The sequence below is a fragment of the Pleurodeles waltl genome, chromosome 3_1 (assembly GCF_031143425.1).
Source record: "Pleurodeles waltl isolate 20211129_DDA chromosome 3_1, aPleWal1.hap1.20221129, whole genome shotgun sequence".
Taxonomy (NCBI): domain Eukaryota; kingdom Metazoa; phylum Chordata; class Amphibia; order Caudata; family Salamandridae; genus Pleurodeles; species Pleurodeles waltl.
This window is the reverse complement of record NC_090440.1, coordinates 150,450,710-150,478,291: the sequence shown is the minus strand read 5'-3', so window position 1 is coordinate 150,478,291 and position 27,582 is coordinate 150,450,710. Positions and strand designations below refer to the sequence as shown.

Below are 27,582 nucleotides of genomic sequence, written 5' to 3'. Positions count from 1 at the left end.
TAACGTAGTGTTTCGCCTTGTCATCCTTTAAGGCCTTTGAGTTCATATGGGTACTGTTGTTGCAGGTCTGGGAGTCGTGCTCTGACCCCAGGCACCAGAGTCCTAACTTGGGTGGTCTGTCACAGATATTTATTAGCAGCAGTCCTTTCAAGGTCTAAGCCCTGTCGAAGTGGGAGGCAGCATATGAGTCTTGAGAACTGGTCAAAAAAGAGAATTTTGTTGAAAAAGACTCAAAGACAATAGGTGTATTGCTCCCGATACGTGTCTGAGGCATGGAAAGAAAGGAACCTTCATCAGTTCACGTGGCCCTGCTCAACACTTCTGGAAAAGAACAATGTTGCAATCCGTGACACCACTTACCTGCGCTCGAGTACTCCTTTAGAATAGCCTGACCCAGTCGGGGACCTGGGAAAACATTCACAAGGAGAGGAAGTTGCGGGTATAAGTATGCATCCGATCCAGGCACCCATTTAATCTTGGGTTAACGACTGTAATAACGTCCTGCAGTTGGAAACTGATTAATAACTTATAATAGAAACAAGGCAGTCTTCAAAATGAATAACCAAAAAATGTAGATTTATATTTTAGTGTCCATTTGTATGCAAGAAAAAATTCAAAAATTGTCGAACGAACTCAAAATAAAGAGTCTGACTGGCACAGCCCATCGAAAATATACCAACAAGGGGTCTCATCTTGGCTTTATTTGCTGAAGGGGTTTATCCACACTCAACAGTTTCATTCATTCTGAGAATATTTAAGTATCAAAGAAGACACATGTGGCCCTCTTAAAAATCAGCTCTGTACATTTTTGCATTTCCCATTTTTTCTTAACACCGCTTCTAACATAGGCCTACAATTGGTTTACGAGTAGCCAGGAAACGTCCCTGATATGTATACTTTCATGCAAGGCATTTAAGTTGGGACATTTCAATTGCTATTTGACAGTATAATACCACAGGATTATTCTTAAGTCAAAAACAAGGACTTTTACAGTGATTTTAATATTTTTGTACAGATAGATTTTACCTTGGCTCATGAAGAGAAATGCTGCTGGACAATAATACATTGATAATAAACAGAATACAAGGAGAAGAGCTGCACTTTACTGTTTGCAGCCCAGAGGGGTCATTCTGACCTTTTTGCACATAGTGGTTATTTCCTACTGTAGCAAACGAAAGCTGTGAAATCCAATGTAGTTGTTTTTCTTGGATGAGGCTTAGATCACGGTTAACCTGGCCCCATGCATATTCCCATAATCCCTTTGGGGGATTAGAAAGGGAGATGGTACAAATACTTTTTTCACTAATGTTGTGAAGTGCACTACCATTAGAAATGTATTTAAACAACCAAAGTGTTAAACATCCTGATCAAGATGACAATGGCAGGGGTATAATTAAAGAACTCCTGTCTGCTATAGGATACAGCTAGGACAGGGTCAAACTCTACCACAGCCATTGTCCCTCGAAGAGGTCACTTACTGCAATAATTTGGTGCTAAAACAACATAACAGGCTCCCACAGCTCGCGTTTAAACATTTACAATTACAGACTCAATACAAGTTTTCTTTTGCCATGTGTTGCAAGCCAACACACAGTGTACCTAAGATGTTGGCCCTGAAGACGTCAGTGGGGTGTAGACTAGCTTGCCTTCCTTACTATGCATCTTGCCCTGTCCCGTCTCAGCGGTTACCTTTAACCGTGGTTCCGCAGAGAGGCCTTGGGTAGTCTTACAGAAAGAAACACCTTTTCCAACTTTTAATGTAAAACGTACCTTGTTCATGTGTTAGTTCAGACATATTGTAGATTGAGGGGAGGCGGGCTCGGAGTAGAAGTTAGACTGGATTATCACTGCTTAACAGTCAGAGTCACACGTGAAAGCATAAAGAGCAGCTGCAGTCCAGGACACTGCGCGTCCCACCAGCAGGACAGGGATACCATCCACTGTGAATGCCCCACCCAAGGTAGTCTGCACAGGAGGAAGAGCTCTTACACGCAGGCTGTTCCTCTAGCGAGGATACAGCACTCCTCAAGTCAAAGGAAACCCTGCTGCTTGCAATATCGCCTGGTTAATGATTGGTTAATAAAAATGGAGGTGCACTTGCACAGCCTTTTAGTGGATCAATTACTGTCGTTGGAATGACAGAAGTAAGGTGGGCATCCTCGGAGGTCTTTGAGGATGCCCAAGAGAAGATCGCGAATGAACTTGGATTCTGGAGGTCAACTAAGGACAATGCTGGACCAAAAAAATAGGCAAGCGCTGCATAACTTTTAACAGCTGCCTTCCAAATAGTAAATGTAAGGAGATTTCCTTCGCTACCCAGAAGAGATTGTTTTCGGCACGTTGTAACTGGACCTCTCCTTCCAAATGAACCACAGCGCACAAATAACATATTAAAATAATGACCACAATTCTGAAGGGTGTGTTTCATTTTAAACATGTCTGCAGCTTGAGCCACATAATTTCTGTAAGAAGATTCTGAAACTCCCTCCCCACGTAAAACACATGTAAAGAACATGTGCATCAAATGAAGTGCATTCTTCCTTTAGTTAGTAGCTTGCGGTTTTATGTAAACTTGTCTTGCCTGCAGCTACATATGTTCTCGATTTTATCAGAGGGCTTAGAAAAATGTCAGTTGAAAGATGGATGTATCCCTGCAACAGCCAGGCAGTGCAATATACTGTAACGTATTCGGATATTCTTGACAAGGATATCCTTCCACTTTATAGGAGACATCCGGCAGATATGGGCCCATGAGAAGAAGACCATGACCCCTCAGACAGGAAGGAAAGGAAAACTCCAAACTAAGCATTTAATTTCATAGATGCTCCATCTTCAGCTCTAATTTGGGCTCTCTACATTATGTTCCAAAATGTTTTCTCAAATCGGGGTTGAACATACTTTCGCCAGATCTAATGGCTGCTTGGGAGAACACATTTGTATTAGACATGATAAACAATGGACATGGTGTGTTTAGAAGGCACAATCTACAAACCTGTGCTGCCAAACAAGTTGGCAACAGGACTATGGAAAGTTGCATTGTACCTGACAACATGCTCTGGGAGCCTCAGTGTTGTCGGATCAATGCCATGTATGGGCGGAAGGCATGGCGTGCTTGGTAGCCACCACGAGCAACTGGAAGGTGAACGGAAGGAAAAAAAAACACCTTAACTGGTTCAATAAGAGCTGCAACTACTCCTCTGAAAAGCATACATGCGATTCTGCTTCTGAATCCCTCCCCAAGGAGCGAGGCAAGGCAACTCTTCCATTCGCTGGTCTATCGCGTCTCATCACTCCACAAGCAGGCCAGGCCAATACACTTGATTAATACTGTACCAAGTTAATAAAAAGAGGTGATGCATAAGCATTGTTTACAGTGTAACTTGTCTGTAACCTTAGATGTCCTACAGAAAGCGGGGCGCTTGGCAGGGATGAAGGGTAACAATCTGAAATGCCATGGGCACAACACTTGATATGTCATGGAGGCGCACTCCTCCACCTGGGTACAATTCTTGGGCGTAGGATCCTGCAACAAGTGCGCTCTGGAAGAGAACTTTGATTTTTGTCACCTTTGTTCATCATTTAGCTCAACATTTTACAATAAGCGAAAGTCTTGCAGGAACTGTAACAGGCTGAAGTTAGATGGCGTAGTAAAACCCTGGCGCTGCTGGAGGCAGTGTCCGCCAAGCGGTAAGGAGAACGGACCCCCAAAGTTGAACAGCGAGGCTGAGCTGATGAATTGTGTGCTGCGTGCTGTCCCCACAGCATTGCTGCACGTGCTTGGCATATCAAAACGTTGTCACCGCAGTTTGTGTTTCGAGGCAGTCCGTTTTCTCTTTTAACTTCTGTTTACAAAAGCTCGTGTTCCTAAAACTTAGCTCCCATCTTCTCGCAGCTCCGTAGGTAGAAACTTGTACTGCTGCTGTCTGATTTGAGCCAGTTTCTTCCGCGCCTCTTCCAGTTCCCTTTCCTTCCTTAGCATCTCTTCCTGGGCTGCAATAATCTGGAGGGGAAGAGAAGACATTTACAGGAATGAAAACACGACCAGGGGCGTATGGACATAGGCTAAAGAGGTTATTCCTGTCTCTAATTCCTGCACACATACCTATATCTTGCTATTTGTAAACAAACTGTAAAGCGTTATTTCAGAGTAAAAGATTCTACATCCTCCACCCGTCAGCATTCATGTAGGCACCTGTATTACATTTAAAAGTGACAACCTAATTTTTTGCTCGCACCCATCACTCAATATTCGTTTTTTAAATGCAACACGGCTGTGGTCCCAGGCCTGTCACCGACTTACAATGTTCTCCAGTGGCTCTCGACCTGTTCAAACAAGATACTTCAGTCTCCAGGTCCACAGAGATTAGGCGCGCTTCTGCTCTCGCCTTTTCCTACCGCTTAAACCGTTTACGGCTTTAGTAGGAAGGTAAGTCATAACCAGGGAAATGGCGGAGGAACTGGCAAGGGTTAGGTGTATATTGTCATTTCTCCCTGTGTGCTGGGCTTTTATCTCAGCGACCTTTGTGTACACAATATCTTGCACTATTTCAATACAGGGACTTCTTTGGCCTGGCAGTCTGGTAGGGACGGAGGCATCCTTTTCGCAATTTTAATCATTCAACAACTGAACACCATTAGTAGCAAAAAGCTTGAGCGTTCCAAAAAACAGCCAATCACTTATTAGCGTGTGCGTACTCTTCTTTCATGACCAGGCTCGCTTCTTGTCAGCATTAGGCGAGTCTTTATTTTCTAATGAAAAAGTTACTTACTTCAGTTACGCTCTTTCTGGTGGATACTTTATGTAACCATAGATTCCTCACCTTCAGTGTACTCCCAGGCACAAGACTAGACTTGAAAAAGTGTCCAGCAATGCTCCTGCACACCAGTAGGTGGCGTTCTGTGCTGGCTCTGTACAGACCCAGAAGCGATGGAATGGAACTGCATACGAGCACCCCGCTTCACGCAGACATCAAATTCTTAAATCGTTCTCTTTCTGCGCCCTAACGCACCAAACACTACACAAACTGTCGATCATAAAGCGCTGATCACTAACTTGGGATTTTATTAAATGTTAAGGAGACCAGAAAGAGCATTCCTGAAGGTAAGCAATTGGAAGTGGACCGTTCAGCTTTAGAATAGATCGCGTAACACTTCCTAAAGGCGGGGACCTAAGGAGTAGGGGATTGACTCATGCCAGAAAGCCATGCAATGAAGAGATGACAAACTGGCCTTTCTGCCACACCAGATTGTTAAGTGAGTAGTGTTTCATGAATGTGTGTACCAACACCCACATTGCAACTTGTCAGCTGTGTCCTGCCAATACTTGAATCTAGTGGTAATAGCACCCAGGTTTTCTGGGTGTGTCTTCTTTGCCAGAGAGTAGGAGATTTTGATGCAGAGGACTATTCACCTTGACAATATCTTTTCCACTAACTTTCCTGTCTTCGTACCACTAAGACCTACAGAGCTGGTCGTCCACAAGGTGGCCCTTTGCCCGGTTGACAAAAAAAACTAAGCGTTCTTTTAGGGTTGAGTGGATTTAGCAACTCTTCCTTTAAAAGAGGAGGTGTAGTGAAAAACACTGACTGAGAGATGGATTGGCCTACCTGAAAGGGAGTCACACCCTTTGGTGGAAAGACATTACCCAGGTCTTTAACACCAATTTGTTTGGGGAGGTGGTGGTATAAGGCAGTTATATCAAAAGTGCCTGTAGCTGACCGATAAGTCATGGTGACGTGGTGACGTGTCAGTGATGAGGAAAAGAGTTGATTTTCAAGAGTCGTCACTGGCTTGAAGGGCTTGCATCGAAACCAAATTCAAATCACAGTGTGCAGTAACAAATGGATTTGGAGGAAACATGAAAGTCAAACCTTTTATAAAACATATCACAGCTGGTGATTTGAGTAAAGATTTTCAGTCAGGTAGACAGAAAAGGCCGAAAGGTCTCACAAATAACCTCTCACTGGGACACTGTAAGGCCATGCAGGGCCAAAAAGAGAATAAACAGCAAAATGCCTGAATAATTGGCTTGCAGAGTATTGGTCTGTCTAGAACTACCAGACATAGATGGGCTTTATAGAGGGACGTGTGGCCACAAGGATATCATCAATCACTTTTGTCAGCAATTTGAATGCTTTTAATTAACTCTGCTTAATCCCATGCATGGAGGTAGAATTTGTGGGGATTCAGGAGCAGGACGCTGACTTGCTAAGACGGGAGGTTCTCCCAAAGTAGTAGCTGGATCAGGGGGAAAATGTTCAGCCTCTAGGTACCATACTCTCCTGGCCAAGTTTGTGGTGATTAAGCTGACTTGGGCCTGGTCCATCCTGATCTTCCCAGAAACTCAAGGCGAGAGAGGTAGCAATAGAAACACATACAGGAGCCCTGTGTCTCACTTTAGCCAGATTGTGTTTCCTACTGAGCGCCATGGAAGAATCTCTAACATGCAAAAGTTCTGACACAGAGCTTTTTGAAGGTGGTAATTAGATCTAGCCAGGGTGCACCCCATTGGCCTGGGATGGAAATGTCACTTGTGGTTCGCCAGGCAACGTCTGCTTAGCTCATCTACTCTAGTGTTCAGGGACCCCTCTATGCGGTTGGTAACTAGAAAGATGTTCTGCTGACTCAGCCACTTCGAGAAAAGTGAGGCCTCCTAAAACAGGATTCAGGATCCTACTTTGCCTGATGTTTTACAGTACCACATAGCTGTCGTGCTGTTTGAGGCCCTGCACCAGCCTCCCTTTGATAGATGACACAAAGGCTTTTAGGACCAGATGGACTACCTGAAGCTCCAGCAGACTGATATGGAACTGGCTCACAGCAGGAGAACCAAAGGCATTTAATCTCCACTTGTCTACGACATGTAGGTCCATCTCTGAAATCTGCTTCCTGCAGTCTCAGCATGCTTGAATCCTGTCCTTTTTGGAGAAGACATTTTTCCTAGCACACTGCTTCCGCAAGAGCGGAGCTCAAGAGCCACATAAAAGACTATAGAAATAAAGGAATTAACAACAGAATGGAGGTGTTGTGCGTACATGTGGCTTTGCTGCGTCACTGCCAAGGTGGAATGGAGTCACAGCTGAACAAGAGAACCACCTACTAGCATATAGGAGCATTGCTGGAAAACATCTCAGGGTCCAGTTTGCCACCTGCCAGTATTCTAAAGGTAAGGAATCTGTAGTTAGACATATTCATCAGACGTTTTTCTTGGCTTGGATGGCTTGGCGGTGGGGCTGGAATAACTCCGTACACCCTATGCCTGGCACTTGTTATTTTGAGTGAAGTAGTTTGTCAGAAAGGCATTTCCCTTCCACTTCCACTTCCGTTTAGAGAGATGGGTTTTGTCACAGACCAGCAGTATTCCCACTGAGCGTCTGTTAATGCAGTTCCTAAGTCCTTCTGCCAATAAAGCCCGGCTTTTAGTAAACTGGGCCTACAAGCTCTTCTGCCATGTCATGTAATCTGGTTACCAGTTTCTCATGTGCTGTCTCCTGTATCAACCAGGAGAGGGCTTGAAATTCAGGTGGCTCCATAAGCTCATCCCCAACTATCTCACGCAGGGATTGTCGAGCCCTGCAATACTGACATTTCATGAGTGGAGTCAGTGTAGTAGTGTGTTCAGCATAGGTGTCCCAGGGGCACATGCAGTAACGCTGGAAGAAATCGCTGATGGTTCCAATGCCCAGTTTGCCTAACGCATCAACTGAACCTCTATTTCAGCTCAATAGGAACCAAGTGCACCAATCAACCCTCACATGTGGAGAGTACAGTAGGGGAGTGCCTGCTGGGTCATGAAACTGTGCCATGAGTGAGTTGTGGTGTTCATGAAAACAAAAACACCAGAGCGTCATTTTGGGGGGAAAATAATTTGCAGTGGCAGTGTATGTGGGAGTGAGATGTCAAGCTCGATTTAGGCATAGGGTGTGTCATGGGGACCATGGATCCAACCATGTGCAAGCATGAGACGAGTGGCCCCATAGTAGGCCTCCAAGTCACGGACATTCAGTCCTCCCATATCATAGAGCAATGTAAGTACATTCCATCGGATCCTAGGTTGCTTCCCTGCCCAGGCAAGTTTAACCAGCACAGATCGCAATGCTCCAAACAGTGTCCGCAGGAGCAGTATTGGGACATTTTGGAATAAAAAATAAATTTTGGAAGGACCACCATTTTCATGAGGGCAATGCACCCCATCAGGGAGAGGGGGAGCCTGATCCATCTGTCCACATCTCCTGATCATTTATGTATTGCTTTACCATAATTGTCATGTAGGACAACTGACGGGTCTGTGTGTATTTGAACTCCCAAGTAGCGAACAGAGTCCCTTGTCCACTTAAGAGGAAAATCAAGTAATATTGGGGTCATGGCCAGAGTGAGGGGGGAAAAGAAAAATAGATTTGTCCAGTTTATCTTTAAGCTGAAATGGCATCCAAATCGCACCACCTCGTGGAGCATCGATGAGAGATTGCATTCTGGGTCACGAACTTACAACAAGGTGGATATCTTCGTGGTGTATCCAGAGAAGTGAATGCCTCTATGGTTGAGATATTCTCATATGGCACATGCCAATGGCTCCGCTACGAGGGCATACAGGAGGGACAACAATGGGCACACCTACCTGATGGTTCGCTACCCCTCACTCATGCTTTTGGTCTGGTGTATAGGGGCCACACCAGCTGGAACAATACCTCTCCTACTCTAAAACGGCGTAGCACCTCCAACATAAAGCTCTATTCAACCGAATCGAATGCTTTTTCTGCATACAAAAAGATCGCTGCAGCTCATACTGCAGGGTCGATCTTTTCGATAGTGATAAATGTACAAGTTACTTACCTTTGGTAACGATTTATCAGATAGAGACATATTCTACTTCTAGATTCCTAACCTTAGAATTTTCCCCCAGGCTTTAGACTGGATCCGGAGATTTATTCTTCACGCAATACCTTTGCGTGTCATTAGGTGGCGTCGGTCGACTCTGCGGGTATCGCTGGCATCGTAGTCGCCGTGATGATGTTGGGAGTAGTACATAGACGCCGCCTCAGCGCGGTTACATCAGTTTCTTTTCACGACTTTCCACACCAAGGCGGAGAGCCGCGAAGAACACTGAAATTGGTGCGCCAGAGCTAAGGCCCTGAATGGGGAAGCCCTGTCCCTAGAAATCAATTCGCAAGCGGGGAGGATGGGTGGGTTGGTAAGGAATCTACAACTAGAATATGTTTCTACCAGATATATCGTTACCGAAGGTAAGTAACTTGTAAATCTGATAAAGACTTCTAGTTGCAGATTCCTTACCTTACAGGGCACGAAAAATCTACTCGACCACCAGCTATGGTGAGTTTTATTTTATGAGGTCAAGCTATTTTTAGATTTATCTTGACCCTTCTGGCGAGTGGACAAAGAGGTGTTCTGTTCAGTCAGAAACTGAATTAGCAATTAAGATGCCTTTAAATCTTATTCTTATCACATTTGCTCTATGTTCAGAGACAGAGGTCAAAAGTCAATTTGTCTTCTTGCAATGCAAATACTTTTTTTTCTGACTGCAGATTACCAGGATTTTGTAAGGTGAATTGTCTGACCCATCTGAAATGAAAGGCTTTTGGTATCAGGTTTTTCCTAACACACAACATTTATGTAACTAAGTCAACTTTACAAACATTTCAAAATATTTTTCAGTAGCTGTGAAAGACCATCTTATGTACTTCTGCATGATGTAAAAAATATTTTAATAGGATAAAAAAACCTCAAAGCACTTTACTTGGGGATGTGCAAATGATAAATGTTTTCTGAGACCCAATTTTCACAGATTATTGTTAATACACTATACAGTTTTATCAGTAAAGTTGCAAGTGAGTCGAAGGATTTTGGAAATTCCTTGGTAATGTACTGTCTGTAAATGACACTGCACTAACACATCATGCTTTAGTTGTATATTTATTTCAAGTGAGTGTTTAAACATAAACTGAGAAATACTCCTGCCCTGATAGCAAAGCTATTAGTAAACTAAGAGGCAAGTCATGCATGTATCATGTGTGCCCTAATATGTGGGCTAGATTTATTATACATGGAGAAAACGTTTGGTGTATTTAATCAAACAAAAGAGGATTTTTTTTTTTTTACAGAGGATTTGCTGGACTCACATATTTGAAGGTGCACTCATGTGAGAATGAAGAAAAAGGTGAATGAAAAATACAATATTTGCCTAGGATCACACAATTTGAGACCCGTTTCCAGGTCAAGTACACTACAGGTGGATTGAGTAGATTATTCAAGCTACTCGACCTGTAGGTCTAATAACATTTTTATGATTTTTCGAGACCTACCTTAGAATAGATACCCAAGCAATGCCATTCTCGGAGGTGGGCTGCAAACCAAGACCATACTAGAAAGTCCAGCAGGATCGAACAACCAAAGTAGCCGTCTCTATGGACCTGACTGTCCACGCAGTAATGTTTATTAAAGGATGCCCACTTAACTGCCTCGCAGATATCCAGGACAGGAACTCCGCATGCAGTGGAAGAAGCAGTTGCTCTGGTGGAATGAGCGCACAAACCCTCAGGGGGTTTCTTCTTTGCCAAAGCGTAGCACATTTTGATGCAAAGAAGTACCCATCGTGAGATGGTACATTTTTGCACCGCCTTCCCTTTCTTCGCACCCACATATCCAACAAAGAGTTGATCGTCCACACAGAAACCTTTAGTATGATTAAGATAGAACGCTAATGCTCTTTTTGGATCCAGGCGGTGGGAAGGATGTGGAGGTGCGTAAAAAGTAGGCAAAGTGATGGACTGGCCTACATGAAAAGGCGTAACGACTTTGGGAAGGAAGGAAGCTTTAGTGCGTAATACCGCTTTGTCAGGATGCACAGACAAAAATGAGGGCCTAGAAGATAGAGCCTGAAGCTCACTCACTCTGCAAACTGAAGTGAAGGCAACAAGAAAAAACGTTTTGAAAGTAAGAAGCCGTAAGGGACAATTGTGCATCTGCTCAAAAGGAGCACACATTAAGTAAGTAAGGACAAGACTGAGGTCCCACTGAGGCATGTTAAAAGGAGTGGGAGGAAACAAATGGTTGAGGCCCTTAAGGAATCTACTAACAAACAATAGGAGAATTAAAGAGTGATGGCTGATCAGGCAACCTAAGAAAGGCTGAGATAGCAGATAAATAGCCCTTAAGGGTGCCCAAAGCAGAACCCTGCTGGGTTAAAGAAAGAATGAACAAAAGAATCTCAGAAAGAGGAGCAGAGAGGGGATCAACAGATTTGTTGGTACACCTTGCCACAAATTTATGTCAACAACAGACGTATACCATTTTGGTGGAGGGACGCCTGGCTGCCAAGATTAAATCACAACCTTCGGGTGGAAGGTCAAAAGCCATCAACTGCCGCCGGTCAATCTCCACGCATGAAGGTGGAGACTGGACAGGTTCAGGTGGAGAAGTGACCCCTGTTGCTGCGACAGAAGATCCTCTTGAAGGAGCAGTCTGAGTGGAGAATTGATGGCCATGCTTAGTAGCTCTGGATACCACACTCTCCATGCCCAGTCCAGAGCCACCAAGATTACTTGGGCCCGGTCATTCTTGACCTTCTTGAGAACTCTGGACAGAAGTGGTATAGGCAGAAAGGCGTAAAGGAGGCCGGAGTTCCATTCGAGACGAAACGTATCTCAGAACGAGTGCCCTCCAGTGGAAACTCCAACGCGCAAAACAGCTGACATTGCACGTTTTCTGCAGAGGCGAACAGATCCAACCAAGGCTCTCCCCACTGCTGAAAGAGACCTTGCGCCACCTCCAGATGGAGACACCATTCGTTATCGGCTATGCATCAATGGCTCAGTTTGTCTGCTCTGGCATTTGGAGAGCCCCCCAGATGTTGAAACACCAGGGTGATGTCCTGAGGCGCAGAGCCTCCTGACAAAGGGCCTAGGACCCTACTCCGCCCTGTTTGTTGCAGTACCACATGGTGTTAGTGTTGTCCATGAACACTTGCACTACTTTCCCTTTCAGCGAGGGAAGAAATGCTTTCAAAACAAGCCTAATCGCCCAGAGCTCCAGAAGATTGATAGGGAGCCCAGACTGTGCCAGAGACCAGAGGCCTCTGATCTCCTCCTCTCCCATGTGGCCACCTCCTCCCAGATGTGACGCATCCGTCACTACGGAAAGATGTGGTTGGGGAAGGGAGAGGGATCTGCCGTTGACCCAAAGCCAATTCGAAAGCCACCACTGCAGGTCTTTCGCAGTCCCATCCGATATGCTGTGCCCACTGGAACTCCAAGTCCCACTGCAGAGCCTGCATATGCCATCTGGCATGTGTCACGCACAGGATGCAAGAGGCCATGAGGCCCAGAAGCCTCAGAGTCAGTCTCACCGAAACCCAAATTAGAGGCTGAAAGATCAGACTCATAGCCTGAATATCCTGGACTCGCTTTTCAGGTGGGTGTGCCCGAAACTGCACTGTGTCCAGAAGAGCTCAGATGAAAGGGAGCATCTGAGGGGGAGTCATGTGTGACTTCGGCACATTTATAGTGAACCCCAGTGTGTGCAGGAGGTTTTCCGTAGTCTGAAGGTGGGAGATGACTTTCTGGGGCGAGTCAGCCTTCAACAGCCAGTCATCGAGGTAGGGGATGACAAACTCCCAACCTGCACGCAGCTGAGCTGCAACCACCGCCATCACTTTCGTGAACACCCGAGGGGCGCTGGTAAGGCCGAAGGGGAGCATGGTAAATTGAAAGTGCTAGTAACCTACCACGAATCGTAGGTAACGTCTGTTGGCAGGCAGGATGGGAATATGGAAATAAGTGTCCTGCAAGTCCAACACTACCATCTAGTCTCCTGGGTCCAAGGCAGAGAGGACCTGAGCTAGGCTGAGCCTTTTGAATTTCTCCTTCTTGAGGAAGAGATTGAGGGCCCAAAGGTCTAGGATAGGACGTAAGCCCTTGTCTTTTCTGGGCACCAGAAAGTAACTGGAATAACAACCACAACCTACTTCTGGCACAGGGACCCCCTATGTGGCTCCCTTGGCCAACAGAGCCACAGCTTCCTGGCGGAGAAGTGCCAAATGATCCTCTGGTATACGACTGAATGATGGAAGCATGGCTTGTGGGGCAGACTCGAAGGGGAGGAGCAGCTCCTTCGAACGATCTGCAAAACCCACCTGTCCGTAGTGATGGAGTCCCAGTGGGGCAGGTGATGGCGAATCCTGTCGCCAACTGGACCACAGTGAGGGGACGGACTAGGAGGGTTTGGAGGCTGTAGCAGGGGCAGGGATGGACTGCGCAGACCTCTGGTTCCCTATCCCACGACCACGTGGGATTCCGTGTCCCCAGCCACACAGCGGCTGAACAGCATGGGTGGCATGGTGGCTGGAAAAGGGCCACGAAAGGGGCGAAGGCAGACTGTTGGGGACGAGGGGCAGTGGAAAAGCAGAGGGAAGAGCTATAGACTGTGGGTCCTTGAACCTCTCGAGCACCGAGTGCGCCTTGTCTCCAAAGAGACAGGAGCCATCAAAGGACATGTACAAAAGGGTCTGTTGGACATCCACTGAGAAACCAGATGTTGGTAACCAGGCGTGGCGCCTCAAGGCCACCGTTGCCGCAACCGATCTACCCAGAGAGTTGGCCCTGTCCAGCCCACATTGGATAGTGAACTTTGCAGCGTCTCTCCCAACTGTCACAGCTTGGGAGACGATAGCACAGGCCTCCTCCGGTATCTGCAGCAGAACTTGTGCGACCGTATCCCACATGTTCACTGACCGCAGCGCTAGACTGGAGGAAGAAAACATCTTCCCAAACTGTTCCAGCCTTTTTGATTCCCTATCCAGAGGTGTGGAATGGAATGCGCCACAGGATGAGGATGTCTGGATAACAAGGCTCGCAGGTGTGGGGTGTTGGGACAGGAATTTAGGGTGATTCGGGGTGGGCCTACAGTAATGTGCGATTGTCCTGTTCACAGGAGCCCCTGTGTTGGGTGTGGATTAAGTACCCAAAAGGACATCGGTGATGGCTTCATTGAATGGAAGAAGAGGCTCAGAGGTGGAAGCCCCTGGTTGAAGCACCTCTGTCAGGAGATTAGACCTGATCTGAACAGTAAGCAGCTCAAGGCCGAGGACCTCAGTTGCCCTACTGATCACCATGGAAGAAGTACCTCCCTCCGCTGTAGCCATGGTAGGAGACAGCATGCCAGTGTCTGGAGAGATATCCAGACCACTGGCCTCGCCCAACTCCTGTGCCAAGTCCATATTAAGATCATCTTGGTATTCATAAGGGTCCAGGGACCCTCCAATCCTTCCCCGAATTCAAAGCCATAGGAATAAGTGTCAGAATCCAACCTGGGGTGAATAGGCCCCATCGAAGGAGGCGGTGTCGGCAGACGCCGTTCTGTCGTCGGGGATCAAAATTGGGTCGACGTTGATAGTGGGCACCACCAATGCCAGGAGCGTCAACATTCAAACCGGCAGCGGGGAAGGTCTCGACGGTATGACTGGCGTCTGTACGGATCTGAGAGCGGATCCGAAGGGTACTTAGGTGGCCGAAGCCCCTGGCACGGAACCCGAAGTCCCTCCAACTGAACCCCTTGGGCCTCAAGGCACCGTAGCGGGGTTGGACTGCCCAAAATTGAGGTGCAGGGCCTTACAGAATTCTTTTAATTGGGCAGGGGTCAGCCAGGCTCCCAGAAACTTGGGGAGGTGCAGAGCGGACCCAAAAGCAGGCTCCGAAGATGGACAACGTGATCGTCAACGCTCCTCCTGCGTCGCATCAGCCAAGCAACGGGGTGAAGTCGAAGGATGACGAGATTTCTTCAACTTCTTCTTCCTACCTTGACCCGAAGACTTCGAGGAAGACGAGTGGTGGTGGCTCTGTGACCGATCTAGAGACAGTCCTCTCGAGCGAGACCAAGACCTATGCAGAGTCGAGCGCCGGGCCACCATAAGCTTGAGGGACCGCTCCCTCAAGGCCTTTGGAGGCATGGCCCGGGAATCGGAGCACAACTTCGGTTCGTGGTCGCGCTCCAGGCACCACAAACAGAGTCGATGCAGATTCGTCACCGACATCATGCGGTGACAGTCCTCGCAAAGTTTGAAGCCGGTCTTTGGGGACATCCTCAACGCACCAAAAACATCACGAAAAAACTTGACAAAAGAGTCGAAGTCGGTTAAAAATTAACCTAGCGTAGCTCTCTCTGGATCAGCACATGGCGAGGAAACAAAAGAACTGACGTCGCTGTGCTGAGGTGGCGTCTATGTACTACTCCCGACATCATCACAGCGACTACAACGCCAACGCCGCCTGCAGAGTCTACCGATGCCACCTAATGACGCGCAAGGGTATTGCTCGAAGAAAAAATCTCCGGATCCAGTCTGATGCCTGAGGGAAAATGTTAAGGTAAGGAATATGCAACCAGAAGTCTCTATCAGATAAGGTTCTAGGATTCATTGTAAGACTACGACCAGGTATGAAACCCGACTGTTTTGGCTTCACCATCTTAGGCAGGTGAGGAACCAATCTGTTAGCCAGGTTTTTGGCATAAATTTTCCTGTCTACATTAAGTAGAGAGAAAGGCCTGTTTGATGAGCATTGTTGCAGGGGTTTGCAAGGCTTGAGTAATGTGATGATTATGGCCTCTCTCACAGACGCTGGCATGACAGCATCTCCAGCGATCTCACCAAACAAGGTCTGCAAATGCGGCATTAGTGCCTCTTGGTGTGCCTTGTAAAATGCCACTGTAAGACCATCAGAGCCAAGGGAATTCCCTGCTACCATATTTTTAAAGACCTTATGGATCTCCACTGGTTGCAATGGGAACATGAGATATTTCCATGCCCTGGCTCACAAACGACAATAGGGAATATGTTCGAAACAGTCAAGTATCGGAGTCGTTGCATGTAAGCTTAGACGTGTACAAGGCTGCATATTAATCTTTAAATCTGTTTGCGACTCCTAGCAGGTCGCAGGTCAATTGCCCCTCCTCCATTTCTACTTCCAAGACTACATCTAGGCCCAGTATTAACCTCTCCCATGTGTCGCTGTTTGGGAAAGTGACCAACAAAAAGTGCAAACCAACAATATGTTATTAGTTGTTGTGTGGAGTGAACAAAAACAACAATCAAAACATTCCCATTATTCCACTCTCACAACAGGCCAACCCACAACTAGCATGTCGATACATGCAAGTACCAACCCTGTCCCACCCAGCTCCCTCCCAGTAAGAACAATTCCCAGATTCTGTGGCTCACACATGGGGGAAGATGTTACCAGCCAGAAAGCCGTAGTCACCCCTGTGAGTCGCTGATCTGTGTTATCTCTAGTGCTTATATGAAGGGTTGCAATATGTCTCATTCAAGCACTGTGCAGTTAGTGTGGTAGCATTTATGATTCACATCTGTGGTTAGTATAGTCTGAAGAGTGGTAGTAGAGTATGTCAACCGCTAGATTGAGGCAACCAGGAACATACAATCTTTTAGTCACTGTCTTTTTTTCCCCACACCAGCAAACCCACGGCAGGCCACCCACCTCGCCTCGTGCAGAGAGGGCTCCGACCCTGATCACTGCAGGAGCAACAAGCATTTATAATGTAAAGGGTCTCGCATTTCGTCGAGTTAGAGCTATTAGCGTTGTAAACTCGTAACCAGACTTTTCTTGCCCCATTAATTGGAAGAAAAAAAATGAGCGTGATTTAAAGAGAAAAAGTAGTCCAGAAACCATACGGAAAACACGGAGCCTCATATGTTTTCAGTAGTTTGTCGGTGTGCTCGAGGAAGGCTAAACTCCGGAAAAGGCATGACGTATGCATGCCTTTCACTAATGAAAGCAAGTGGATTTTAAAAGGCAAGCCCACGAACCAATGAAAGTGGCTGATGTAACATGGGTGTGGTAAGAAGCCCAAAAAGAGACTACAGCAGGATCGGAGCGCTTTGCGCTCGACCCTAAAAATTAATTGAGTCAGCTAGTGTACACATCACTGAGGAGTTGAAGTGGGTTAATGGTGTTGCTGACCGGACACTGCTTTGCGTTTTCGAAATTGGTGTAGTTGCTTGTGGACAATAAATAGCAGCCATCTACTACCACTGAGCTTAGCTGGGTAAAGCATACGTTATTCCAGGTTAAGTTCTTGGAGTTGACGTTTAGCAGGTAAAAATAGCTTCCTGGCCTCCTGCACGTGATGGGTGAAATCGGGATATATGGAGCTATCCGAGCCTTCATGTCTTAATGTCTTGAGTTCTCGTGCCTTTTTCAGAGCAACATCGGAATCCCTATAATTCAGGAGTTTCGCTATCACAGGCAAGGCGGCGGCCGGGGCGCCAGCAAGCGATGGGCACGCTCCACCACGAAGATATCTGAAAAAGTTTCTTGGCCCAGTAACGTGGTGAGGAGTTGCTCAATGCAGAGCTACATGGTATCAATGGCCACCAATTCAGCTATACCCACCACCCGTATGTTGCTTCTCAACGAACAGGCTTCCAAATCTTCAATTTTGTCTTGTAGCACTCCCAGTGTCTTGGCCATTTTAGCCAGGGTGACAGTGTTGTGGTCGTCTTTCACCATGGAGATTCTGCGCTCCGCTGCGTCAATGCGCTGTACCTGCTTGTCTAGTCTTTCGGCCATCCTGTCCATCCTGGAGGACAGGGAGTCCTTTTTACCGTCAACTGTGGCCAAGCTTTGCTGCATTGCTGCAAAGATATGTTTCAACTCGGCCTACGTGTCGGACTCAAGGTCCTCCGAGGCAGCTCCCATGACTCCTGAACGCCCTTCCTTCATCCAGGGGGTCTTGCACATTTCAAAATGTAGTTTTGCCTGCATCTTGTCTGTTTTGCCCATCTTTTGTATTGCAAATGGCCGGCAGTCCCCCGGAACACATATGCAAACAGCTCAATGCAGCACTACGTACTATATGGGGTGATCACCCAGGTCCCCAGACATTAACTGAGCAGTCTCTGGCCCGCCAGGCCACGGGGGCAAACCGTCAATGTCCCAGGATGTACCTGGTATCACTGTGGTGGAGTTAGGCGAGGGCAACCGTACCAACAGCCGTCAATAGTGAGCTCCAAAAGGGGGGTGTTCATTCACTGCACCGGTCCCCAAAGCAATCTCCAGTTCCTACCGTGGACGCCACCACCAAGAGGGCAAAGCCCCGGTACTGAGAGTCTCCCCCACGCCCACACGGCACCACTGCCAGCAACGGTAATGTCGGATTGGGGCCTGGGGGGGCGCACTCTCCCTGAAACCCTCGCAAGTCGAGCCTTGCTGGTAGTCAGGATCCCTGGATCACACTCCTGGCCCCCCTGGCAGGAGCTCTTTTTTGGTGTCACTCCTCCGTCAGCTCCCGTCCCCTGCAGGTCTTCACTATGGGCTGCGCATCTTAATGGCTCCATCAGCTCGCTAGTTCAGGCGCAGCCCTCACCTCCTTATTCCAGTCCGGAGAGGTCCCTGCGGTGCCAGGCAACACAGGAGGCCTCACCTAAGGGATTGTCTCGGCCGGCTGTGAATCCCCATCACTGTCTGTGGATCACAGCCGCAAGCCTGCAGCCTCCAAGGTAGGCCACGACATCCACATAGCAACTGATCTCCCCACCAAGCCACAAATGGCGCTCCGTCGCCGTTACCACTGTTATAGGTGTGCAGGCAAAGTCTTTTGAAGTGATATAGTATACTGGGGTTTCAGGATTATGTTGCGACCTTAGGAGCAGACTTAATCCGCAGCTATCTTGCTGCTTGGCAAGCTCTGCCCCAACTACACAATAGGAATTAGCAGACCAAACAAGTTGCTTACCTGTAGTAACGCTCTTTCTGGTGGATATTCTAGCAAAACGCAGATTCCTTGCCTTAGAAACCTCCAGAGGCTCCAGGGCTGGATCTGGAATTATTTCTCCAGTAATGCTAATGCATGCTGCTTGGCGGTGCTGTGCGGCTCCACACTGGCTCTGTCCCACCCCATAAAAGAAAGTAATGTAAGTAACTTGTTCATTCTGCTAATTCCTATTTAATAGTTTGTGGCTACATTTTGACAGAAAACTCCAAGAGAGAGGCCTCTACATCTCCAGAAAATCCTGTGTAATGCATCCATGTAAGTTGAAGGAGCACAACACTGATGCCAAACCCCCTTACCAGTCAATCAGTAGAATCTAGGCCAACAGATGTCACATCTTTACCATGCCTTGTCCACCATGAATTATCTAAGCTACAGAAGCTCTAAGGTCTTCTGGTACAAATACAAGATCACGCTGGCCATGTACCAGCCGGCATGCGCATAGTGACTCAAAAAACAAGCAGCATTGGCTGTTCTCAATGCAAGCCTAACAGAGGAACATCTATATTTTCCAAACAACCTCAATCCTATTGGACTCCCTATCTAGAGGAGATGGGAGGAATGAATTGAGTTTCAACTTGATAGCTGCAGCCTGAACCATCAAGCAGTGTAGAGTAGAAGATGAGAAAATCAAGCTCACCAGGAGCCGGTGTGTGATGTCTGACCATTTGGCCATTCACCAGTAAGCAGAAACAGGACATTGACCAAGAGCTGAGCAAGGTATCAGTGAGGGCCTTATTAAAGGAGAGCAGGGGCACACACATGGATGGCCCAGGCTGGAAATGTTTTGTAAGGATGTTTGCTTTCATTTCAACTGTAGGCACCTGTAAATTCAGTATCTCAGCTACCCATCAGACCATTACAGCAAATGATGCATTCTCTTACGCTGGTGGTCCAAGTGTCAAATGAAACCCTGTTTCAGGGGAGATATGAAGCCCACTGACGTCTTTTAAGTCCATGTAAAATGTGTCATCTGTATGATAAGGGTGAAAAAACCATCTTATCATAATTTCCATATGGGGGGGGGGTGTTCCACGTTCAGAATCAGAGCCGAAAGGATAATGGGGCCCCTGTGTCCGCCTTCGTAAAGCCACTGGTTCACAGTCAGGCTGAATGATGATGTGTTGTGCTTTTGTAATATCAGTCGAGAGCTAGCTAATGTTGGTCAGTGTCAGACACTGGAATCATCAACACATCCTCTTCCGACTGTGGTGGCATCTTTCCCAGTGTAAACTGGATTTGCGACAGAGGGAGAGTCTGTAGCAGACCCGGTACAAGACCAAGAGTGCATCCCAAGGGGGTACTAGAGCACCAAGGATGGATCCGGAGTCCCATGTAGTTCTTTAGGTACAGAAGTACATCAGAACTCTGAAGCATGGCCTTCTTGAAGGCTTTAATCTGATGTGGAGTGGACAGTGATCCCGGAAACTCTGGGCACACAGGAATCAGTTGAGTAATAGGCTCGCGACTGGGGTCCCATAGGCTGACCTTCTGACATGGTGACAACCTCATGCCTTATATATGGATACAGAGTAGCAGGATGGAGTTGAGTCCTGCTTCCCTTTTATGTGTTTAAACTTACCAGAGGACTTCGACTTCAGGAGAAAGATCATGTACGTGTCAGGGACTTGGAGTGAAACTTATGGAGGGCCATGGCTTTTCTTCCGCGACGTATGGCTTAATTTCTCAGTCCTGGATCGCCTTCGGGTGATCCGGTTCAGGGAGTACCTGGCCTGGCAGTTTGGGCTGGACTGTTCCCATTGAAGCAAGATCAAGGCTGATGTGCAAATGGCTGAGACCAAAGTGAGGTGTTATGCTGTGCAAAATAACGATGGACTGGGATGCGTCCCAATGTAACTTCCAGTGGCTGAGATTAATTCAAGAATTCCAGCTAACACTTTTTTTTATGCTTTTGGATGCATAAAGGCACATGTGTCCCAGGACATGGAGTTTTGCCCTCAGCCTAAACACCAGAGAAAGAGCTCTTGCTAGTCTGTGGCAGACATCTGCTTCCTAAAACCACAGCATGGTTTGAATCCTATCATTTTAGGAGGCAACATTGTGCCTTAGCACACTGGATTTAGCTTAGAAGTTGTCGCAAAACCAACAAAATTAAGAGCGGAGCCCTGGCTCCATGTCAGATGGCACGGAAAGAAAGGAACTGACTTCAGCAGGCAGGAGTGGTGCTTATATGAGCAGCCAATGCAGAGCTACAGGGCGCCACCCAGTGGCGCACGGAAGTATTGCTGCTGAAAGATTCCAGATCCAATCATGGGCCTGGGGAGTATTTTAAGGGGAGGAATCTGCAGTTAGAAGTATCCATCATAAAGTGACCTCTTTAGGTTTTTCCTGAAGGTCCGCAGTTAATGATTTTCTGGAGCTTGAATTGGAAGACTATGTCAGAGCTTAAGACTTATTACTGAGAATCATATGTCTCAAGAATGGTCACTGATGAGTTTACAGAAATGTCAGATTAAATATCAGGAAACAGAAATCTCACTTCAAGGATGTAGATATCCTCACTGAGGTCTATCTTGGGATCCATGCTGCTCACCTTGCCTTAGAAACTACTTTCAAAGACAAGCCAAAAACAACATTCCTGAGGGCAGTTAATCGACAAAGATATTGTGTACCAAAAGGCACATTTAGGGGTGACTTAGCTAATGCTGAATAGTATGTTTTCCTACATGTGAAAAGGGTTCTGTTTAGCATGCACCGCTGCTGTGTCTTAGGTATCACCCAGACTACGGCGGCAGGCATGAGGCCAGTCTTCTTAAGGCAGATTTGGATGGTGAAAACTGCAAATCATGTGCCATTGATCTTTTATGCCACTGGTGCATAAAAGTTCAAACGGAAAAAGGCAAAACTGTAAAGCTAAATGTGCAACATCTTTCACAGACCAGAGCACATTCACTGGAAGGCTCAGTGGCAGTCTCCAACTGCCCAATATGAAGCATTTCAGTAAATTAACCCTGAGAAATGCCAATAATACAAAGAGAACATGCAGAAAAGTGATTTGTTTGCAGATGCACATTGTCTGAGTCTGCAAAATACTCTTCTATTGAAAAGTCTTTCACGTAGAGAAATCAGAGTTGATGCTGGGCGAATGGCTTCACCCTCCTTCCACACCATGCCAGGTCTGAATGATAAAGCACATGGAGTGGGAGGTCTGAGGGGTCTGCTGGTGCCTACCCCATTGTGCCCACATTGTCCACCTAAATGCTGAGTGCTCTATGGACACTCATCCTGTACATCTTGCAAAGCAAGCTCACTGAAACTCGGCAAAAGCTGTAGTGCCACATGTATCCGGCCAACAGTCTTGCACTGCAAATTATCAAATGTGGAGCACAATGGAGGCTCGGGGCATGAACTCACAAACATGCCAGTATCTAATGGGTATGAACACACTATAAACATAAAGACTCTGAGATAGGCTAGTGACTCCTCGCAATAAAGCAGTCTTACAGAAAGGCCATAGTCTGCCCCAACATATCAGCAACTCTTAGGATGGGATCCAGAGAGTCCCAATATGGCGACAATCCTCAGAGTGGGATACCGGCAAAAGGGATGGACACTCGAAGAAAGGGGACTTGAGCAGGGATGGTGTGGGAACGTCAGCAGAAAGGGGCACGACCAGCTTTCAATATGCCTTTTATGTCCTAGAAGCAACAGGATTTCTCTGTTAATGTCCGACTTTAGTGTACCTTTCCTTTTACTTTTATGTGGAAATTTAATTTTGCTGTTACTAAACTTTAAATAATGCCTGAAACTTCTTTTCCTTACAGGTTTGAACTCGTTTTTGGTGGATATGAGCAATATTTTGAAATGTTTTGTGAAACAAAGTTGAAAACATCTTTTGTAATATGGTCCCTCACCTGAGTGTGAGACTAGGATATTTTTGTTTGCATGTTATCTAGTGCTAAATGTTGGCAAACATGTTGATGTTTCTTGTCAACGTCATTAGGCGATTTGTTCAATATACGATCCTTTTTTATAGCTGAATTCTGGTTTTCTACAATGCAATCATACAGGCAAGCTGACAGTTTTAAAAAGGTAAATATGCCATATATAACTTTAACAAAGTAAAATTGCAGTTTCATCTTTTGCAAGGTCATCATCAGGAGATTTTGCATGCAGCTGTCACAAATAACAGTTAATAAGTGGTAAGAAACTAGGTGGACAGTGGCTGGGTCAAACCAGATTTTGGGATAGCCACTGACTATGAAAAGGACTTTCATTCAGATTAATAGTATCTGCATGTATCTCATGTAGATATCCTGAAAATCAAACAGAAGTGACTCAGGACTTGTGTTCGAATAAAAGCTCTAAGTCAAGCAATAAGTTGTCACCTTAATATTAATTGAGATACTCATTACCTGAAATGTTGTTCTTTTCCAAAAAACGGCTCAGTTATGAAATCTCAAAAGACAAACAGCTACATACCTGCGCAATACCACCAACAAATTTGGTTTTGACCACCACATTGTCGTCATCTGCTTTCCCGAATGCTGCTTTCTGGGCAGCCCGGACGAGGTTATCCGATGCTCGTTTTACAGCATTCCCTGCAGCCTACAAGAGACCATAAAGAAAGGTAAACATGTCCATGAAACCACAAAGAGCCTCACATGAACAGAAAACACTTATTCATTTCTGTAGTATCTGTCCACACAAATCAAGCCCAGGAGAACAACGACAGACAAAATCGTGGAGGATACGCAAGTGTCATATAATTTGAAATTCTTCAAAGTTCACTGAGCATTTGAAATTACAGTGGAGGCAGGAAGTGGAGGGGGTGGAGCACCAAATGGGCATTCTTTGTAACAGGTAATGTTAAAAGCAAACATAACATATTTTGGGAGGCTCCAACTACATGCCTGTAAAGGGATTGTGGAGCAGTTGGCTATGAGGTTGGACTCTGGGTAGGCTGATGGGATGGGCAGCAGCAACGTCTCTTCATCTCACAGTTTGATTGTTTCAACTTTTCAAGTGCAAAATGGTATCTCTAACACGGTAATCAATTTACTTTTAATTCTAAGACTTGATATGGATTTGTCTGCCTTTAGCACCTTGATACTACTTTTGGGATACCTTTGCTGAACAGGTGAAATCAAGTCTCAAGCCGTCCGTGGACTGCTGCTTTTGGTAGAGTAGCTGCACCACTCTAAAGAGCTAATGAGACCTTGCCATGGTAGTTTCAGACTCAGCTCTCAAAAAGGACCCAAACACTGGCTTAGGAGTCTCTTGTTAACCTTAAAATGTCTGAAAAAGAAATCATGCTCTAGCATGTTCTTAAAAACAGATAGAGTTCCAGATCACCTTTTACAGTGCCCAGATTCAGGCCATTATGAGCCAGAGAGGATACACATTCGAAAAACATAGCCCCAGGGCTTCACCATTGATAACCCCTTTTAGAAACCAACCAAAAATGTTCTCCAATGACCACCGTTACCTGCTTTGGTCGACAGGCTATGCACAGAAATCAAGACATTTGGAATATTCTTTGTGAGTTCCCATCTGTGGATTTTAAATGTTTTAAATAAGTTGAGCAGGTGAATCTTATCCTATTCCTGCAGAAAGCTTCAAATGGCTGGCCTGCAGACGGCATCTCTAAACAAGCCTGAGTAATGAGAGGCTAGACTGTGATGGCATGAAATGACATTTGAATCAATTCAGGGAAACCTTCAAGGGGAAGAACAATACTTAAATTCAGACAAAAACCCACACCTGGAACCAGATTTTCCATCGGTGAGACAATTACCAGGACAGGGAGCGTAGACTAGAGGATACTGAGCTTGGTGTGAGATTGGGTGGTTAGAGGTGTCATTTACAGGGGAGGTTAAAGGTAAAAGACACAGAGGGAGGCGGGTGGTAGTCTCTTCTGCTAAGAGACCTTGTCTGGTAAGGAGCATCAAGTCTAGTAATTTGCAGTAAGTACCAGGCAACCATTACTGAAGTTTGAAACATTTTGATCATTTATTTTCACCAAACTATGATATATATTTATAAAGTGTACGTTCCCTCTAAGGACCATCAAGGTGCTAAGTCTAAAACCTACAGATTCTAACTCTAGCCCAACTAAAAGTTAACAGATCAACTGCCTTTCTGAATGGCTTTGTCGTTGCTGAAAGATGAGTGAAAGCCGGTTTAAGAGCAAATGACTTGATAGTAGAAGGCACACCCTCCTACCCTCAATTCGTTATTTTGGATATTCATTAAAGTGCATTTGCTAGTTCTTAATAAGTACTGAGGGAAATATGTGGTGAAACAATCTTCTGTTTGACTGAGAGCCAGTGAAGATTTGTATGGACTCAGATACAATAGCATTTAGGGCAGCTACTGCTTTTCTGAGCGTGGAAAAAGTGTTTGACACTCTTAAGAGGAATTTCCTGTTGCAGATTGGTCCAACTGGATCTGGGCGTTTAAGAGCTCAAATTGACATCTCTGCTGTACTCTAACAAGTTACTAAGAATACCAGTAGACAGTCAACTGTCAGAACCATCTGATATTACTAGAGGTACACGACAGGGTTGTTCTCTGTTGCCTATGCTTTAAGTAACTGTGATGGAGACACTTGCCTGCCGGCTTCGAGAACAGCATATGATGTGTGGCCTAAAATTCAAAATAGGTCATTTATCAGTGTCTATGTAGACAGATGGCATCTTGCTTTTTGTTAGAGACCTGACCACACTGCTTTTTGTTAGAGACTCGACCACTAAACTATCACCCATCATCAGCAAAGTTATTTGTTTTGAGCTACATTTGGGTATAGTTATTAACTGGAGATACTTTTACGAAATTCCCTCTAACAACCTCCATCATGAAACCAGATATGGTCAGAAATTAAAAATAAGTAAAAAGAAGAAATAGTAAAATATCTAGGCATAGAGATTTTCAAGTGATTATCAGTGCTAACTAGGTCCCCAGCATGCAGCACTTCAAACACAATATAGATGGATGGCTCTAATTGCCCCTGTCTATAGCAGAGTGGATATCGTTAATCAAAGTCATAATCCTGGCTAAACTATTACACATCTTTGTCGACATTCCATTCATCTAAATAGTGATTAGACTGGTGTGGGTTGGTGGACAGGCCAGAGTGGAGTGGAAGATACTTATACTGCCACATCAGCCTTATTATGAGCATGATGGCACTGATGTCCCCGACATGACATCTTATTATCTGGCTGCTCATGGTCATCACTGGTAAAGGTTAAATCCCAGACAGGCACTGCCACATTGGGTACTAGAAAGGGAACAAATGGAGAACAGCACACTGCTTATTGGCAATTGCATATAGTGGTTGATGTGTAATGTTGGCTATATGGCTGTGAGCAAAGCGCTACGGTTTCCATGAACAAGAGACACAGGCTTGTCCATGTAAAATTGCTTCACTGAGTATATTACACTCCTGAGAGGTTGCATAGGATAAGCATTGACATCTGCCACATATGGGAGATGGAGACCGCAACAAGTCAACTTCCTGCCTTGGCGTGGGAATACCTTCAAGTGTACAAATTCTGGATGGATGTGTTTAATGTGGGCCAGCAGATGGTTGCGGTAACGCTGCAGCGGTCACCATTAGTGGTTTTACTTGGCTATGTCCTCCTTGTTCAAAGATCATGTAGGAAATTGGTGGCAACGGCAATGCTAATGGCAAAGTGGAAAGTCACAAGGCCATGGATGTAAAGGCTGGGTCAAAGACCAAATGTTCATACCTAAAGATAGATATGGCCCCTTACGGTTACATATATTGCTCCAACTGTCCAGTCCTATCTAGGAATCCCAGGAATGATCGGTTCCAGTTGCATGACTTGGTTACATACCTTTTGAGACACTTTCTGTTGAGGTGTGTATTATATGTATGAACTAATGAGAGTTTAAAATTGACAGCTCTTCCACCCTTCTCGTCTCTGGATGATGCCACAGATAATGCTTTATGTCTTCAGTACTGTGAAGTGCAAGATATGTAAAATGTGCCTATTTTTATGTTATGTCTTGATATTCTTTGTTGTACTGCTTTCTAACTTTATGTCCTGGTTTTCTTTGCTGTACTGTTTTCTAACTTTAATAAAATATCAAATAACATACATTATCAAACCTATAAGGCACTGTGGCCACTTCAACAGGAAAGTTTTGAGTGCACAGTAATCAAAAGAGATGGAATGGATGTGCTCCTTGAATGATGAAATCACTTAACCACGCTTCCAGCAATTTTGATTTGCCCCTTGGAATGGATGGCGGCCCCAGTGGGGTTGCTCTGATAGAATCATGCCAGCAACCAGTGTTATTACTGCATAAGAGTAGCTATGTTTTGTTCCCAGTTAGTTTCAGGAAATTCTAATTAATCGAGGCTCGGATGCCAACTAAGCAGCCGCTCAAATTCTAGAGGAAGACAGGTGCTATTTTATCCATGTTTCAACCAGATTTTGCTTTTTAAGGATTGGAATGATACCTTTTGCTTTCCTTTGCTTCAAAGGCACAACCCAAGAAGAGTGACAGATTAAACATCTCTGCAATTCAATTCCTAATAACTGCAGAAAGATATTTCAAGACCGACACTAGGCAGATGTCGTTCTTGAGCCAGACTTCAAGGTGGATAATTCTTGTAAAACTTCACTTTTGGTAAATAACAGAAAAAGATGATCCAGAAAGAAGCAAGACAGAATATCCCTGTAGACATTGCAGATATTGACATTTTTAGATTAGAAATGTTTAATGTCACAAATTCCAGCAAAGTGGACATGTTAGAAGAAGAATATGATGGCTGGAGAAACGAGTGAAGAACTT

At 45.6% G+C, this 27,582-nt stretch overlaps 1 protein-coding gene across 6 annotated transcripts in view; it reads right to left on the bottom strand.

The window, feature by feature from the left end:
* Positions 1-664: 664 nt before the first annotated feature.
* The window catches only part of TLN2 (talin 2), a 1,094,076-nt gene continuing 1,067,158 nt past the window's right edge, over positions 665-27,582 (bottom strand). For all 6 annotated transcript variants that reach the window (XM_069221982.1, XM_069221985.1, XM_069221980.1 and 3 more), the window contains 2 exons: positions 23,239-23,364; positions 665-4,000 (listed from right to left, as the gene is read on the bottom strand). In XM_069221982.1, coding sequence (XP_069078083.1) covers positions 3,872-4,000; positions 23,239-23,364 — 255 coding nt within the window. In that variant the 3' untranslated portion in view covers positions 665-3,871. The remainder of the gene's footprint in view (positions 4,001-23,238; positions 23,365-27,582) is intronic.